Source organism: Poromitra crassiceps, assembly GCF_964638095.1.
Source record: "Poromitra crassiceps genome assembly, chromosome: 3".
Taxonomy (NCBI): domain Eukaryota; kingdom Metazoa; phylum Chordata; class Actinopteri; order Beryciformes; family Melamphaidae; genus Poromitra; species Poromitra crassiceps.
The window spans coordinates 22,616,490-22,634,512 of record NC_139625.1 but is presented as its reverse complement, the minus strand read 5'-3'; the positions used below and the strand labels follow the sequence as shown (position 1 = coordinate 22,634,512).

At 46.6% G+C, this 18,023-nt stretch overlaps 1 protein-coding gene across 1 annotated transcript in view; it reads left to right on the top strand.

Moving 5' to 3' along the window:
- Window positions 1-18,023, top strand: part of zranb3 (zinc finger, RAN-binding domain containing 3) — a 115,156-nt gene that overhangs the window by 19,775 nt on the left and 77,358 nt on the right. Inside the window, exons 8-10 of the mRNA XM_083632952.1 lie at window positions 2,695-2,780; window positions 4,375-4,546; window positions 17,644-17,778. Of these exons, the coding sequence (XP_083489078.1) occupies window positions 2,695-2,780; window positions 4,375-4,546; window positions 17,644-17,778 (393 nt within the window). The remainder of the gene's footprint in view (window positions 1-2,694; window positions 2,781-4,374; window positions 4,547-17,643; window positions 17,779-18,023) is intronic.

Here is an 18,023-nt window from a genome sequence, read left to right as displayed (position 1 = left end):
TGTGAGCGCCCGAATTCACGTTTGCACACAGACTCCGGGGTTTTTTATGCACTCTCTGATACGCACACACTCAAGTACGTGTGAAGGGTTTCATTACAAAATGCTACAGTATACATCCATTTTAGGAAAAACTGTAGCAACTTGAAATTCATCGATGCTCCAAAACACGGCCATTTTGGAAACAAAGGCTATTCATGACTCATAACTTTTAATGCCAGCTTCTTTTCTTTTCTAATCAGAATGTATTGAATATATGAGTGCCCAATACTTTTGACCTTTTTTTTTTCTTTTTTTTATTATTTCTTCAGATTTCCGCCCCATTTTCTCCCCAATTTTACTTGGCCAATTTCCCCCTTCTGCCCCGGTCGCTGCTCCACCCTCTACCGATCTGGGAAGAGCCGTAGACTTAACACCGTGCTTCCTCCGACACATGCAGAGTTGCCAGCCGCTTCTTTTCACCTGAGAGCGGGGAGCTTCACAGCCAGGACGTAGCACGGGGGAGGATCACGCTATTCCCACCAGTTCCCTTCCGCCCCGAACAGGCGCACCGACCGATTGCAGGGCCCAGGGCACACCCTTAATCCGGCTTCCCACCCGCAGACACAGCCAATCGTGCCCAGAGGTAACGCGGGGGTGCGAACCTGCGACCCACGTGTTGGTAGGCAGGCAGGGAATCTACCGCTACACTACCCGGACGCCCAATGCTTTTGACCAGGTTCATTGGTGCTGCTGTTATCGGACAGTTTACACAATAGATGATTGACAAACTATGTGCAGGATAATCCTCACATATAGTGCAGATAAGACATATTGCATGGCAGTAAACATAAACACACTGCAAGTTCCATTCAAAGCCAAAACAATGTTGCCGGCCAGTGTAGCAAGGATAGTGAGTGGGAAATTGTATTTCATGCCAATAAAGACCCCTTAAATTGAAAGTAAATTGAAATGAAATTGAGGGTCAGTTGGTCCACAGTCATGAGAAGGTTGAGCAAAACAGGATCAGCTTGACAATGCTGTCAAGTTTTGTAGTGCAAAACAAAATGACACAAAATAAAACAAAACGTAGAAGAATCATAGAAGATAGCTGCCAAATGTCTTCCATGTGGCTAGATTGACACAGGATCCAGTGCTCTGCATTAGCCCCCTCACTCTTCTCTTCTCTTCTCTTCTCTTCTCTTCTCTTCTCTTCTCTTCTCTTCTCTTCTCTTCTCTTCAGCCTTTTAAAAACATCTTTTCCTGGTTCGCTCGCACACATGCTTGTTTTGAAGGCGAGAGGGCAGAAAGGGGGGTGAAGTGAGACCCGCCCACATCGCCCTAATAGAGCTGCAGTACACGCAGCGGCCACTCGTCTCGTCGGAGTCTGAACACAGCTAACACAGTGCTATGTTGAGTGATAGTAGGCTCCTTGCTAACACTTTAGCATACACCAGGGGGTTTCAAAGTCTGAGACTGTGGGCCTCCCCCCAAACAAAGCTTGTCAAAAGGCGCCCCCCTCGCCCTTTTGTTTAGTAGGGGAACCTTGCTGTGCAAAACAAAAATGGTTTGTCCAATAGACCAAATCACCGTGACGTCACCATGTAAACAAATTTACTTCCGGGTACCACTTGGGGAAGGCGGCAGGTTTAAATGTGCGTGTTGTCAAATAAATGCTGTCAAACCCTCTCGTTGTTTTCGGCCGACTACTTTCAATTTAAATGGTTAAACGGTTGGTAAACATGCTTGTCCGACGTATCTAGCCTTTCTTCTGTGTTTGTTTTATGTAGTGTTAGCTAGCTAATAACGTTTGTTTGTCTGTCAAACTCGCTGTTTTTTTACGTTACAGACAGAGTAACCTCGCGTCACCAGGCTCTTCTCGGCGAGAAAGAGCCTGGTACAGACAGAGCTACTGACGTCACGTCAATTTAATTTACCGTAGCTTCAAGTCTACTCTAGTCTGGTGACTGGTCCAACAGGTAAATTAGCTAGTCTGGTCTCCACTAACGTTAGTGAAAGTGTTGTTATGAATGATATTAAACAACAACACAACACGGACGAACCATTTTTGTCTTCTTTGTCTGTTTTTGTCTTCAACACGTCAGTTTGTGCCGTCCACCGCCATTATAATGTGTGGACCTCAGGGGTACCCGGAAGTAAATGTAAACATCCCGCTGATTTGGTCTATAGACCAATATTGTTAAAGTAGCCAGCAAAAATAATTGGCACGCTGCAGCTTTCTTTAACAGATATTCTCCACAGAGAAGTTTTGCGGAAGGCACGGTCGATGTTGGCCACCCTCTGCTGGAGGAGTTCCTTCTTCTCCCCTCTGTGTGGAGATACAGTTTCCCTAGGGTAAAACGCAATAGGTTTACGTTTTCATTTGTTCCATGTGCTCAGCAACACTTTATTATGGTTACATTCCATGGTTTGATACTTTTAACAAATAGATACTTTTTTCTTTGTTGTTGTAACTGCTGTGATTAATGTCCCATGTCCCTTGTATGTTGTCTTTGTGTTTTTGCCCTCTACTGCCAGTCACATGTCCCCTCCAGGGGTAATACTGTAGAGGTGTGAACTGTGTTAGTGGGAGAGAACGTGTGTGACAAAAGGGAGAACAAACGGTGCACACAGGAAGCGTTTGATTTGAAAATATTATTTTATATTTGGAAAAGAATATGTCGAGATATTAATTGTAATGGGATACATTTTCCGCAGCTTTTCATGCAGATTGATGCCCTCTATCCCAAGAGGTTTGGAACCTGGACCGACTATGCCAAGAAATACTGCAATGCCCATTACAAGTGGGTCTTTAACACACGCACACACACACACGCACACACACACACACACACACACACACAAATAACACACACACACACACACTAGGGCTGTGAATCGTCACTGGCCTCATGATTCGATTTGATTATGATTAATCTGTCAACGATTCGATTTGATTCCAGGATGCATCTCGATACAGCTCAAAGTATCGCAGCTCCAAGTATCACATCCTCAATTTTGTATATTATTACTGCACATTGCTACCTTTTCATTAATTAATACATGCAGTCAGATAAATATCAACTCCCTTTTTTTACTTAGAAAGTGCTTTAAAATCTGAATGTCAACATAAATTTAGACATAAACGATTCAGCGATTATCTGTCAACGATCCGATTCGATGCATCGCGACATGTCCGCATTGCGATGCATCAATAAACGATTCATTTTGACACCCCTAACACACACACACAGACACACATGCTGCTTACAGGCTATTATATTTTCATACTTCATACGTTCTAGTGTCATATTGGTTGGTTCTATTCTTATTTATAGTATGTTGATTCTATCCTCTATATTATTACTATTTGCTGCTGCAACAACACCAGTTTCCCTCCAGGAGAATCTCTAAAGTTTCATGTCTTATTGTAGTTATCATTTGACTTGGAGCCTTTTTAAGTGTTGGATTGGTTACCGACCTGACTCTGGTGGTCTTGTGACCCTGTTGTGTCGAGGGTTTGTTGTGGTTGGAGCCAGACCAAAACCCAAGCCAAGTGGATCGGTTACATGTGTGAACAAACACCTGATTTTGGCTGTCCACCAAAGACCTATGCTCGGTCGGGGATGGGCTCAGCCTCAGTACCATTAATGCTGATAGTGGTTTGTATGGCTGGGAAGGCTGCTCTGAGACACACACACACACACACACACACACACACACACACACACACACACACACACACACACACACACACACACACACACAGATAGCACAAGTCCAGTCAGATTTGTATCAGTGTCATCTGATAACCGTAAGACATCCAGAAAACTCTTCCCCGGCCATCCTATTAAATCCCTGCAGTCATTATAGTGGGGATGGCAGTAGCCCAAGGGGCAGAGAAGCGGGTTTGTGTCCGGAAGGTCGCTGGTTCAGATCCACACCCTCCAAGTGCTGGAGGAGTGAGAAACGGTCAACTTTGCTAAGCGTTTCCACTCCACCAGCCAATATGTGGAGGGCCAGTTCTGTTGTAATAATTCATTTGGCTGATGAATAGTGGAAGTTGCAGGTGGATTTTGGGACGAACCTGCTGCTGTGGCCATTAGACAAAATAGTTTCCTGCTCTGCAAAGTGCCCTCAAGCAAAGTGCTGTTGTTCCCCTAACTGCTCCAGCAGAGCTGCTCAGCAGTTGACAGTGCAAGACTGTGGCAGGACCGAGCCGCTCCCAGTATGGGAATATGTACTTAAGTTGTCTCACTACTCCTCCAGGCTGTTGTTGTAAATAAGAATGTTTTCTTAGTCGCTTTGCCTGGTCAAATAAGGGATACAAGAGATCATGTTAGCAGCAGCTTCTCATTCGCTAATTTTCCCCTCCCATCCCATCCCATCCCATCCCAGGTACTTTGGGAAGCAGAGGCATTGGGACTCTCGCGGGGCGTCCAACCTGGAGGAGCTGCACCAGCAGCTGAGCCAGATCATGATCCGCCGCCTCAAGGCTGAGGTCCTCACTCAGCTGCCTCCCAAAATCCGCCAGCGCATTCCCTTTGACCTGCCCAAGGAGTGTGCCAAGGTAACCGCCATGTAGAGACACTGCGGAGCACGTCATCATTCAGAAACCATGCCCAAAACGGGGGGAAACAAAAACTCCCCCCCCAATCCTGGCGTTCTCCTATGTCACGTGTTGCACACAAAGATCATACATGTATATACGGATTACGGAAGATGAACTCTCCAACTTACTTCCTTGACAGCTAGATCCACATTTTTCTTCTCGCCAATTCTCAATGGCTTCCTTGTTTTGCTCAGGCGTACAACTTTTTTTTTGTTTACATTTGTTGTCTGCGCAGCCCACCACAGCTTTTAGCTATGTTAAAATCAAGGAGAATGACGCTGGTGTATGGAAATGAATGTAACGTAACTATCAATGAAGTTTGGCAACATTCAGAAGCTACACTGCGGCCAACTTCAGTTACATGTTCATAGCTTTACTGTGAGGAGCTGATGGCTGTACCTGGTCGGCATTTAACGTTACTTTACAAAAGCACGTCGACAGTGTTTTCTCACTGCCAGTACAGTAGCTAGGGGGTGACAGAGTAGTCTGACTGGTCACACAGCCAGCGCTCTTAGTCCTCGCTGCTCGTTAAATATTTCCAAATAGGCGTTATTCTGATAAACTGGTCACATATTTGGAATGTTACGTTCTCATCTGAAAAAATATTATAACTTTTTCAAACAGTTTGTTGTTTGCTTGAAAACAGCTTTTTGGCAAGTCTAAAAATGATTCCGGTAGGCGTAATCTACTTCCGGGTCTAAAACGGAAGAACAATTACAAAATGACGTTCTGCGGAAGCGTCCTTATATGGGCAAATAATAAGGTGAATAGAATCATTATAAAACCTGTGCATCCCCTTCGACTGCCCAAGGAGCTTGCCAAGGTAACCGCCATATAGAATCATTATAAAACCTATATAGAGATTGACTAATTGTGGGGTTGAGGTTTCTGTTTCACTCAGCTCCTGCTTGTTATACAAAGATCTTTTATGTAAAAATCCACTTTTCTCCTCAGCCTAAAGAAGAAAGCGGGGCTGCAGCAGAGGATAGCGTGCCATCCCCACTAATTGAGACCCTGCAGATTCCTAGCATGGTGTCCAGCCCCTATGAATCACACTTTTCAGCACTCTGAATTTGCATAGCCATTCATATGGGTCACTCTGGATGCAAGCCTATTCACTGGCAGTTATTTCGGAGAGATACTAACTGTCCGAGACGCCTGATTGGCTGGTCGATGTGGGCGGCGGGACTAATCTACCGATGACGCATTACCGAGCGCAGCAGCAACACACGTGTAGCATATCTAACAACCATTATAAAACGGCTCTCTCAAATCAAGCAATCTGATTGGCTCACAGCTGTGGTATATTTAGCATATGCCAGAGTAAATATACCACAGTTAGTGCCACTCACTGCCCTGAACACTGTGTGAAGCAAATTGGGGCAAAAATGAGAGGTGAGGGGCCATTGGGGCCATTTATGGGAGAGTTGAGCTGTTTGGACCTGAGCCAGAGGGGCTCAGGTCCAAACAGTGATTTAAGACATTTAAATATTATAATAATTATTATTATTATTTTCATATTTCCATACTTGGTAACCGTTTTATAAAAGCAATAGATCACTTCAGACCGTGATATATGCTTATTATACCACACCTAAGGGAAGCATGACCCTTAGGTGTGGTATAATAAGCATATACCACTGAAGTGATCTATTGTTTAAACATCCCATCGGCTTTGGTAAGAGCTTAGTTTACCTGCTAGCTCCTCTGGTGGCTACAGAAATGCTACTGCCAAATCCTGCTCTTATTGTCATTTGCCCATTGGTCGGTTGCGTGGAATTGTCCTTGACAAGGTCCATCTCACTCAAAAATGGTATGTCCAACATATACTGTTGGCGTGTCAGCATCGTCCCGCTATTCTACTGTGATTGGTCAAAGTTTGATTATTGACAACAACTAACAGCAACCAATCAAGTTGCGGCTAAAAAATACATCACCGAACCGAATCAGTGGTGCATGGCTTGCGTCCAGACCCTTATGAAGGATTGATTAGGTGCTGGATACCAGGCTATTAGATTCCCCCCATTTGCCTAAATGAAATTCTGATGTTGCGTTGCGTTGCGTTGCGTTGCGTTGCGTTGCGTTGCGTTGCGTTGCGTTGTGTTGTGTTGTGTTGTATTGTGTATGTACACCTCTCCACCAAATTGCCTTATTGGCCAGTTTACCTTTACCACAAAATAGGAGTACCACCAAAATCATCTCTTGTGTCTCTGGTAGATATCTCTGTCCTGTGCACATGCTAAGTCATAAGCATACAAGTTTAATAGTACAGACCAATACATCTGATGTATTCTCCATCATCCAATGCACATTCACAATATATCACACCCACACTCAAATGCCGAGAAATGCATTGCAAGTTTCCTGTATCTTCAAAAGGTATCATTTACATGATTATTCTATTATGCCAGTGATTTTAGAAATGCATTCCAATAGCATTGCCAATGTCTAATGCATGAACATGTATGAAAGTGTAATGTTTTAAGAGAAATCCAAACTCTTTCCTGAACAGCAGTGAGCACTGAGTAGCGTGCTGTGTGCAGTTGACTAATGTCACCTTACGTGACTTCTGGCTTTTTGAAGTTGAAACAGTTGCTCACTTCTTGCTGCCATTTGGAGTCCCCTACTTGTGAAGTTGCCTAGTACAGATTTTAAGATCAAATAACTCACTACGCCAAGGACGTGTGTGTGTGTGTGTGTGTGTGTGTGTGTGTGTGTGTGTGTTCCCTTTCCACCATCCTAAAGAGGATGTCAGGGTAGCTGCTCTTGTAAAGGTCATCGTGTGCTGTGTGTGTGTGTGCGTGCGCGTGTGCATATGGGCGTGTGTGTGCGTGTGCATCCCCCATGCAACCAGCTGTGTGTGAGAGTGTACACGTGATATGTTTTGTATCAGCAGCGAGGGTGGAAGAACACTGGAAAAGTCCCTCAGCACTCTTCTACTAATTAAGCAGAGAGTTAGCATCCCGGGAATGACACAACAATAGCAAAGTTGCTGCGTTTTTCTAGCCTACTTACAGTAGTGGCACCAATTAGGCCACTGTACGCAAATCCCCAACTGTTGGAAAAGTTCATGTCATTGTTGTCCTTGTAGTTGTTCTCGCATCCCTCTCCGAGCGCGCCGGTCTAAAGTTAGCTGAAAAGGCAACTTAGATGCTTAATAAGCTCAGAGACATCTGCAGGAGATAACATGCCTTTTGTTGGAAGGAAAACTCAGTCGATGGGCCATGTCGGTTTCTGCCATTACTGCAGTTAGCCAGTAATGCAGGCTAGCTAAGGTTAGCTTATTTTTTTTATTTTTTTCATTTTTTATTCGTTTATTGAGCAGGGACAAATGCATTGAACATTATTTCATATGACCTACAAAACAGATGTCATGCATACAGGTTTCTAGCCGAGGCTAATTTGCAACCCCTGTCCCTTAGCACAAACAGAAGTACAGTATGTTGTTTGATCTGTTTGTGTAGGTTTTTTTTTCCTCCAGTATTTAAACTTTAACTTTTTCAGAACAATGCACAGACAACACAAACAAACACACTCAGACACAGGAAAAAAACAAACAAACATACATATATCGACATTCAATATTTCAACGTGATTACCAGCCACATAAGGTGCTTATGTGCTTGTGAGAGGGGGTCCAGGAGAAACCAGCCAGACGAGTCACCCGTCACCCCTAACCTCATCGAGGTAGGTTAGAAACGGGTCCCAAATGGTGGAAAACCTTTTAAGTGAGTTGGTTCTCAGGAACCTAAGTCTCTCCATCCGTACAACAGAGGTCATGTCCGTCAACCACAGTTGGAAAGAAGGTGAAGAGGAGGACTTCCATTCCTTCAGAATGAGTTTTTTGGCAACAGTTGTCCCATGTGTCATAGACTGTTGCACAGCTGTAGGGAAGTTAAGAGAGGACTCAGAGCAGCCGAAGATGGCGAGTTCTGCCTCGGGTTGAAGGGTTATTTTGTAGGCCTTAGAGTACCAGTCAAATATTTTGGCCCAGAATCCCATTAGTGAAGGGCTATTTGTGTAGTTTTGACTGCTACATCAATATTGCCAATAATCTTGTTTTGTATACATTTAGTCAGTTTGATGCCGATACACAGTAAACCATAGTTATATTTATGATATCCATATAAGTTCGCAGCCTTTTCTCAAATGGTTTGTCAGTGGAGCTGGCTACTGTAGCTTTAGCTAGCTCAGAGAAAGTGGAGGTAAAGAGGAAGTACAGGCGGGGGACAAAATAAAGGAAAAACCTCAATAAAAGTGGAGTGGAGAAACATCAAATGCAGATGCTTCCGTGCAGCAGGGGCTGAGCTCACTGAATGCTTTGTTGAGTATGAAAATCAGGGTTTCCACCTAGTCACACACCTCACACATACCCCACACACTCACACATACCCTACACACTCACACATACCCCACACACTCACACATACCCCACACACTCACACATACCCTACACACTCACACATACTCCACACATACCCCACACACTCACGCATACCCCACACACTCACACATACCCCACACACTCACACATACCCCACACATACCCCACACACTCACACATACCCCACACATACCCCACACACTCACGCATACCCCACACACTCACACATACCCCACACACTCACACATACCCTACACACTCACACATACCCCACACACTCACACATACCCTACACACTCACACATACCCCACACACTCACACATACCCCACACACTCACACATACCCCACACACTCACACATACCCCACACATACCCCACACACTCACACATACCCCACACACTCACACATACCCTACACACTCACACATACCCCACACATACCCCACACACTCACACATACCCCACACACTCACACATACCCCACACACTCACACATACTGTCAGGACCGGTGTTAGACATGTGGATCTATTCGCGGGTAGTTGATGAAGCTGGGGTGTTGTGGAACTTGATGGCTGGGGCTGCACTGTTCGAGGTTTTGGGAACGGTTGCAGGGATTGCAGAAGTTGCTGGTTGCAGAAGTTGCAGAGATTGGTATGATCCTTGACGTGGATTTATGAATCACTCGCGAGGACCTGCAGGAACAGGCCCCCATAGATGTGAATATGACATCACCTGTGCCATGACATCACCAGCGAAAGGCATGAAAGACGCCCATGAACCATGACATCATCAGTGATCGACGACATCACAGTAGGAATGACGACGTCAAAGTAGGAATGATGACGTCATCCTAACAGTACCCTCCCCTCAACGGACGTCACCTGGCGTCCAATGAGGCCATCAAGGATGGCATCTGGGAGACAAAAAATCCGTAGGTTCTGGTGGAGGTGCTCTTCCGCAGGTGGTTAGACGCAGGTGGTTAGGCCCCAAAGGGGGTGTAAGAGAGTGAGGTGCTCTTCAGCAGGTGGTTAGATGCAGGTGGTCAGACCCCAAAGGGGGTGTAGGACAGTGGAGGTGCTCCTCCCTAATACAGGATATCGAAGCCATAGATGGACCGATACGTAGATAGAACTTCCACCGGGTCTGGTGGATCCTCTGGGGCCGGCCATCCCCCGGGGCACGATCCAAACACGGGAGGCTGGAGACCATCAAAAGGGTCAAATGCCGCCGTCTCCGAAGGCAGAGCCGCAGGGGGATCTGACACAGCGAGGCCTGCCCTCCCGACCTGTAGTTTGGGGAGGTCACCCACCGTCTCCTCCTTTAAACGCCTCTTATTTCTTCTTGCTCTTGACCGAGGGCTGACGACACTACGGGAACCTCCCAGCATGAAGCTGGAACCTACGTGTGGGTCAACGACAGGAATTGGCTGCTGCTGGGGTACGGGTTCAGACTCGGCGAGGGGAAGGTCCACAGGTTGTGCCTCAGGTACGGGTTCAGACTCGGCGAGGGGCAGGTCCACAGGTTGTGCCTCAGGTTGTGCCTCAGGGCCAGCAGACTCGGAGGCCCCCTGCGGGGGGACGGAGCCGATCTGCAGGCAGCGATTGAACTTCCCAATGAGACGATCGACAGTCCTCTCCAACTCGTTAACCCTCTTGGAGACACACTGCCACTCCTGGGTCCTGCAGGGAACGCTACCCAACCGTACAGATTCTTCGGCTGGACACGTAGAGTCTTGATCCACTGAGAGTACCACGGGCCGGCGAGCGGTGGGACCACTTACTGGACGCCGGGAGCAGGAGGAGAGGTAATGCCCGGCTCGACCACAGTACAGGCAGCTCCGGGTGTCCAAACGGCGCTGCCTCTCCTCTGGTGTGATGCGAACCCTGCCGGTCAGATCACGGTACAGATGGCTGCTGGGACTCAAATGTGGGTGCCCCTGCTCTGGAATGACGCGAACTCCCCCCCAGAATATGCCCTTAGCAGCTGGGGGCGGCCGAGAGGCAGAGCTAGAAGCAACGGCCGCTGTGGACGGGGGAGTAGCAGGTCTGGAAACCTCCGGAACGGCGGTGCGCTCGAAAGCTGGGGCAGGAGGGGCAGAAGGCTGCGGAATGGCACCCTGGGGGCCTAGCCCGTCGAGACGATCTAGCCGGCCAATCAAGAGGGCGTGCCGATCAGCGGCTTCGGAAGCCAGAGCCTGGATTGCTTTTTCCTGCTGGGCGTGCCGATCAGTGGCTTCGAAAGCCAGAGCCTGGATTGCTTTTTCCTGGTGGGCAATCAGGCGTCTTGACTCAAGTGCGAGGTCTTGCAGAGGCTGCGGAATGACACCCTCAGGAGGATTCAGTCCGTCGAGACGATCTAGCCGGTCAACCAGGAGGGCGCACCGATCCTGGGCAATGGAAGCCAGATTCTGGATTGAGCTAACCAGGAGGGTGTACCGATCATCGGCCTTGGAAGCCATAGCCTCGATTGTGCTAACCAGGAGGTCGTACCGATCATCGGCCTTGGAAACCAGAGCCAAAAGGTCTCGCAGAATAGAGGCCTGCTCTCGCTGAGTTGCCTGCAAGTCTCCGAACGTGATAGGATGGGGGGAGATATCAGGAAGAGTGGAGATATCCAGCTGACCGCCTGGTGGGTCAGCTGAAGCGGCCGGCCGGATAGCTGGCCTCTCGGGACCTTCCTCCTTGATTGGGGTGCCCGCTAAATCCATTTTGGAGTGATTCATACTGTCAGGACCGGTGTTAGACATGTGGATCTATTCGCGGGTAGTTGATGAAGCTGGGGTGTTGTGGAACTTGATGGCTGGGGCTGCACTGTTCGAGGTTTTGGGAACGGTTGCAGGGATTGCAGAAGTTGCTGGTTGCAGAAGTTGCAGAGATTGGTATGGTCCTTGACGTGGATTTATGAATCACTCGCGAGGACCTGCAGGAACAGGCCCCCATAGATGTGAATATGACATCACCTGTGCCATGACATCACCAGCGAAAGGCATGAAAGACGCCCATGAACCATGACATCATCAGTGATCGACGACATCACAGTAGGAATGACGACGTCAAAGTAGGAATGATGACGTCATCCTAACACATACCCCACACACTCACACATACCCTACACACTCACACATACCCCACACATATCCCACACACTCACACATACCCTACACACTCACACATACCCCACACATACCCCACACACTCACACATACCCCACACACTCACACATACCCCACACACTCACACATACCCCACACACTCACACATACCCCACACATACCCCACACACTCACACATACCCCACACACTCACACATACCCCACACATATAGCCTGGAGGCTACGCCAGTTCCTCGCAGGGAAATACTCCATTTCACAATATTAGACATAAACTTACCCAATAAAGGCCACGCAGGTTTGTTTCACACTCACTAATGAAAGTCAAAGACGTGTTGTTTCCAATATCAAAACTGCAGTACACCATTTTATTGAATGTTCACAAGTAGCAAAGACCAGAAATAAAAGAAGCAAAAGAACACAGGAGCCATCTTACTCCAGACACATAGCTAATACACACACACGCACAAAGTCATACTCATGCAGCATGTTGTCAGTGATGTCACTTGTCCTTATGGAATGAATGAACGAATGAATGAAAATCTCCTACCTTCTTTTCTCTTTCGGCATGAACATATTTAAGTAGATCTACAGCAGGCCTATTCAACAGGAGGCAACCTCTGAGTGGCTCAGCGGACTCGGCCATAGACAGCTATGAGGTCAGGTCACCAAGGTCCGGTGTTTGATGGGCTCTCGCGAGCTCAGTTTTTAAGCTACCGCAGAGCTTCTGGTACCATCGGAACCAACCATGTTAATATGCTAGCTCGCTGCAGAGTGGGCGTAGCATAGCTCCAAATTCGTTTTGGGCAAAGGTACTGTGTGTGTGTGTGTGTGTGTGTGTGTGTGTGTGTCAGGGTGGGGGGGGCATGTACTGGTAGAGAGAGAGTGTGTAAAACAGATGCTTTCATCATAGAAACAGCAATGCTTACTCTCATCACACTCATCTCATCACGCCTACACCGTTGGTCGCCACATGTCCATAGCAGCAGCAGTTTCTGACCCCGCTCCCTCTCTCTCTCCCTCTCCCTCTCTCTCTCCCTCTCGCTCTCTCTCTCTCTCTCCCTCTCTCTCTCTCTCTCTCTCTCCCTCTCTCTCTCTTGTGCATGCATATGACTTGCAAAGCGAGTGTGGTGCCAGCGAAAATCCAACGCTTACATTTCAAATGGTAACCTTTGATTGGCTGGTGATAATAACATACATATAATAACTGACACACAAAAAATTAACAATCAAACATTGCAGATTACATAGAAATCTGTTGTGAATTACACACGGGATCCATGATTAAACTGCCTGCATTGCGTGCAGTCTCGGGCAGAGGAGGGGGAGACGCATGCCCGGCCCGACAGGGCCAGTCTCGCCTCATACCTCTCTTGGCAGTGATGCCAACATGGAGATAAGCATGGCTCATCAGAGAGTAATTGAAGAGCCTTTTGACCAGAATACAGTACATTCATCTGTCATCTCTGCTGCCGTCACAGTGTTTTGGCGTGACAATTGTTTGGGCAGCGTGACAACGCCATAGTGAAAGTGGAAGTGTAGCTATGTCACACGACAGGAGGCTGACAGTTGGCAACCCTGTGAAAATGCTGTGAGTAAAATGCTAGGGGCCTTGCCGCCTTACAGTTACATACAGTTAGTATGGAAGATTCTGGACTATGGAGACAATGGAGCACTGAAGCTGTCCTCCAGGCTCATGGTGGCTTGACTCCATACTAAGAAAGACACGTCATGTTGGTTTTTCCTTTAATACGTCACCCATTTGTATTTATTTAACCTCCAGAAGAATCTCACCCAATTTCATGGAACAAGACAAAGCAACAGCTCGGATTGCATTTAATCATAAGTAATAATAAGTAATCATTTCATAGAGGAATAAGTAATACAATATTGCAGTAGGCCTGCACGATATGAAGAAAATCTGCGATGTGCGATAACATTGTTCAATATAGCGATGACGATACGACTTGCGATAAATAAACAAATATTAAAGTATGCATATTAGCAATACAGTTCCTATGTCTTTCTGCTTTAATAATGCTAACATAGACCCCAAACATAGCCTATGCCCACTGAATAAAGAAATGAAATACACACTGACTCTAGCTGAAACTACCCACAGCGTGTTTGGGCTTTGGCAGAGGGGCGGAGCGCACTGTTGTAAGGGAAAGGTGTACGCTGGATTTACAACACAAGACAAAATGGTCAGATGCTGAGTGGGAATGCATAATGTATGTAAATAAAACCACATTATTCATTGCATTTCAGGCAGTCTTTGCGATGCGTTTATTGCGCATGTTCATATTGCGATGACGATGAAAATATGATTAATTGTGCAGCCCTATATTGCAGAGTTTATTTCATGAATAGGCCTAAATCCTAAACATTGCTTGTTTACTTACACACACCACTTGTTCCGCCACAGTGTGACATGCACGCACAGGGAATGATGGAATGATTACAGTGCATTCTGGGTAAGACGTGCACCTTAAAATCTAGATCGGTGTCGACTCGCTCTCATTTGGCTCTGAAACGATCCACCTCTGAAAGTCCACTCGAGTTATTATCAGACCATCTGAAGTTGTATATTGAACATGTTCAACTTCTTCAACTTCTTCACTCAGAAGAACGAAACATAACATACATCCGCCCCCCTTCCAGGTCTTCTGGAAGCAGGACTTTCGCTCCAGTTTTGCTAGCTGGCTGGGGATATATAGGCCAGGCTTGCTAACAGGACTGCTCGCCAGCTCTTACCACGCCGCCGCCTGCTTCCTCCTATCTCATTTGACTCCCTAATGATGGCTTTTATCATCCTCAAGCAGACACTTTTTATTCCCCTCCTGCCCTTTACATTTTCAGCCCTGGCCTTTTGTCAGTGTGAGTCTAGCTGCTGGGTGAATATCAGGGAGTGGAGTGTTTAGCCTCTCAGAGCCGCCCAGCACATTCTAAAGAAAAGCACCAATGTATGTTTTTGTTTTTTTTTCCCCCTGAAAAACACCGAGAGGCAGAAAGTCCTGCCCGTCCAAACGTCGTTAGCGCCGGTGTGTCGCACTGACACATCTGATCTAAAACAGGAAGGAAGTGCTGCTGCTGCAGCGCCACCAGGGCATTAATTCATGAAAGTGTCCTTTACTCTGACAAGGACGACTCCACTGAAATGTTAATGTTTCAATAAACGCTGATGAGTTGCGGTAGCGGCGTGTGGGATTTCCTTCGTGTTTTGACTGAAAAACATCGCATAGGTGCTAGTGTTGAACACACATCATGCAAAGGTGCAGTCTGGTCAAGCATACAGTTGAAGTCGGAAGTTGACATACACTTAGGTTGAAGTCATTAAAACTATATTTTTTAACCACTCCACTCGGTTAGGACAGAGGTTTTCAAAGTCTGACACTGCAGGCCTCCCCTCGGCCCTCGGACAAGCCTGGAAGCCCCCCCTTCCCCCGCGCAGTTTACTTGTTTAGTTTTGCTTAATTCCTGGATGCCTATGGGATTGTGATTATGTTATTTGATCCCATAGACACTCAATAATTGAGCCACGATAGCCTGATATTGCTGTTTGACTTCAGACTACATCAAATACATAAAAAGGTCTGTCTGAAAGCATTTATTTGTTTCTGACTCTGACTCAAACGTTTCAGCTATTCTATGTCATCTCCTTTTGTAATAACTAAAGTCATATTTATTCACTTCCATTCACTGAGCCTCCCCCTGAAACAGTTTGGAGCCCCCCTGGGCACTTTGAACACCTCTGGGTTAGGACAGCTACTTTGTGCATGACACAAGTAATTTCTCCAACAACAACATTTACAGACAGATTATTTCACTTATAATTCACTATATCACAATTAAAGTGGGTCAGGAGTTTGCATACACTAAGTTGACTCTGCCTTTAAACAGCTTGGAAAATTCCAGAAGATGATGTCATGGCTTTAGAAGCTTCTGATAGGCTAATTGACATAATTTGAGTCAATTGGAGTTGTACCTGTGGAAGGGTTAGAGTTAGAGGGGGGGGGGGGTTTGGGTAGGCGCATTAGGGTTTAGCATTAGGCTGAATGTAGAGATGAACGTACTTTGGCGTGAAAAGTGATGTCATCTATTCAGTGAAGTGCACCAGTCCCTCCTGCAGCAAAGCACCCCCACAACACGATACTGCTGCCACCACCACCACCACCATGCTTCACGGTTGGGATGGTGTTCTTCGTCTTACAAGCCTCCCCCTTTTTCCTCCAAACATAACGATAGCCATTATGGCCAAACAGTAAAATTTTTGCTTCATCAGACCAGAGGACATTTATCCAAAAAGTAATATCTTTGTCCCCATGTGCAGTTGCAAACCGTAGTCTGGCTTTTTTATGGTGGTTTTGGAGCAGTGGCTTCTTCATCATCGTGTGTGTGTGTGTGTGTGTGTGTGCATTAATAAGGCTTCTCTCCCTTCACCTGTCTGTCTCTCCGTCTGCCTCCCACGCCCTATTAATCGTATACTCTTAATGACACACGCGTGCGCGCACACACACAGACACCACCTCCTCCTTCAGCTTGCCATATGTTTAACAGTTTTGCATCGTCTTGGCTCCTGATCGTTTCTGCACCTTGTGGTGTTGCAGTGTGAATTCACTTGGATTATATTGAGATTTGGTGTGAAAGCGAGAAATGTCAAAATATGCTTTTAGATATATATTTCTATATCCACCCCCCCCCCCAAACAATATTTAGACATTTCACACTCGGGGTGTGTACTGTAGATCTGTCATAAAACCAAAATCCAAATGTAATCCACTCAAATAAGGCTGTAACATCACAAAAGGCTGAAAAAGTTAGGAATGAAGTTAGGAATACTATATTAAGCGCTTACTTTGCAATTATCCGGCTACAGTATGCTGTTTGTTGTCTAACTTCTACATAATGAGGCTTTGTTTTGTGTTTGCATTGCATTAGTGTCAAAAAATAGGATTATATATAAAAAAAAAATGATAAGCTATTTTAGTAAGCCTGCATTTCATTTGCCAGTTTCTCGCATTCTAACGAATGTAATTCTTATGATAAACGGAGCTAACCTATATGTCAGCGAGGAAATGTATGGCCTCTGTGCGTGTCTTGTTTACAGGTGGGAGGGAGCATATGCTGCTCCTCGCCCGCAGCCTCTCCCACTGCGATCTGCTCCGCTCGCCGCCGATGCCGCCTTAAATACTTCTCGCCAATCACCTTGAGAGCACACAAGGCGTCTTTGATTTATTGTGCTGGCCCGGCTGCTTCTCCATCTTCGACCCCGGCTTGTCACAAGGCGGCTATAATTGGGAGACGCTCATGACCCACCTAACACAGCGGCCCAGTCGGAGGAGGGGGGGGGGGGGGTGGGGTGGCATCCTTGGGAATTCTCCGTCTCTCTCTTTTGTCTCTTTTCTCTCTCTCTTCCAGGAAAAGTAGGACACCCGGCACAGCACCATTAATTGTTTTGCCCTTTATATCTCAGGGAAAAAAGATGGCGGAAAACAGGAGGAGAATAAGGAAATAAAGGACGGAGCTTCACTGTTCTCTCCTCTCTCGTTTGCCTTCCAGGAGGCCTCGGCCAGCTTCGCCGAGTGGGAGAGGCTGATGAACGGGCTGGGGTCGGGGGGCGCCGCCGTGGACAGCTCCTTCTCCCAGGTCATGACCCTGATCACGCGAATGTACAAGCAAACGGCCATCGCCAAGGTAACCAGAGAGCATGCTGTGCTCTCTTATCTTGTTTTACCCCCCCCCAGCCAAGGCTAGTAGTGCACAACACAGCAGTAGGCCGATGGCATTTCAGCTCATTAAACACCATAGTACTGTGGAAAGTCATGTTTCAGTTTAGAGTATTTGCACTTAACGCAGAGCTCCACAGGAGTTCAGGAGCAGTTAGACTCAGCTCTCAGTCTTAATCTGTTTCACTACCTTAAGACTGAGAATATTATTAT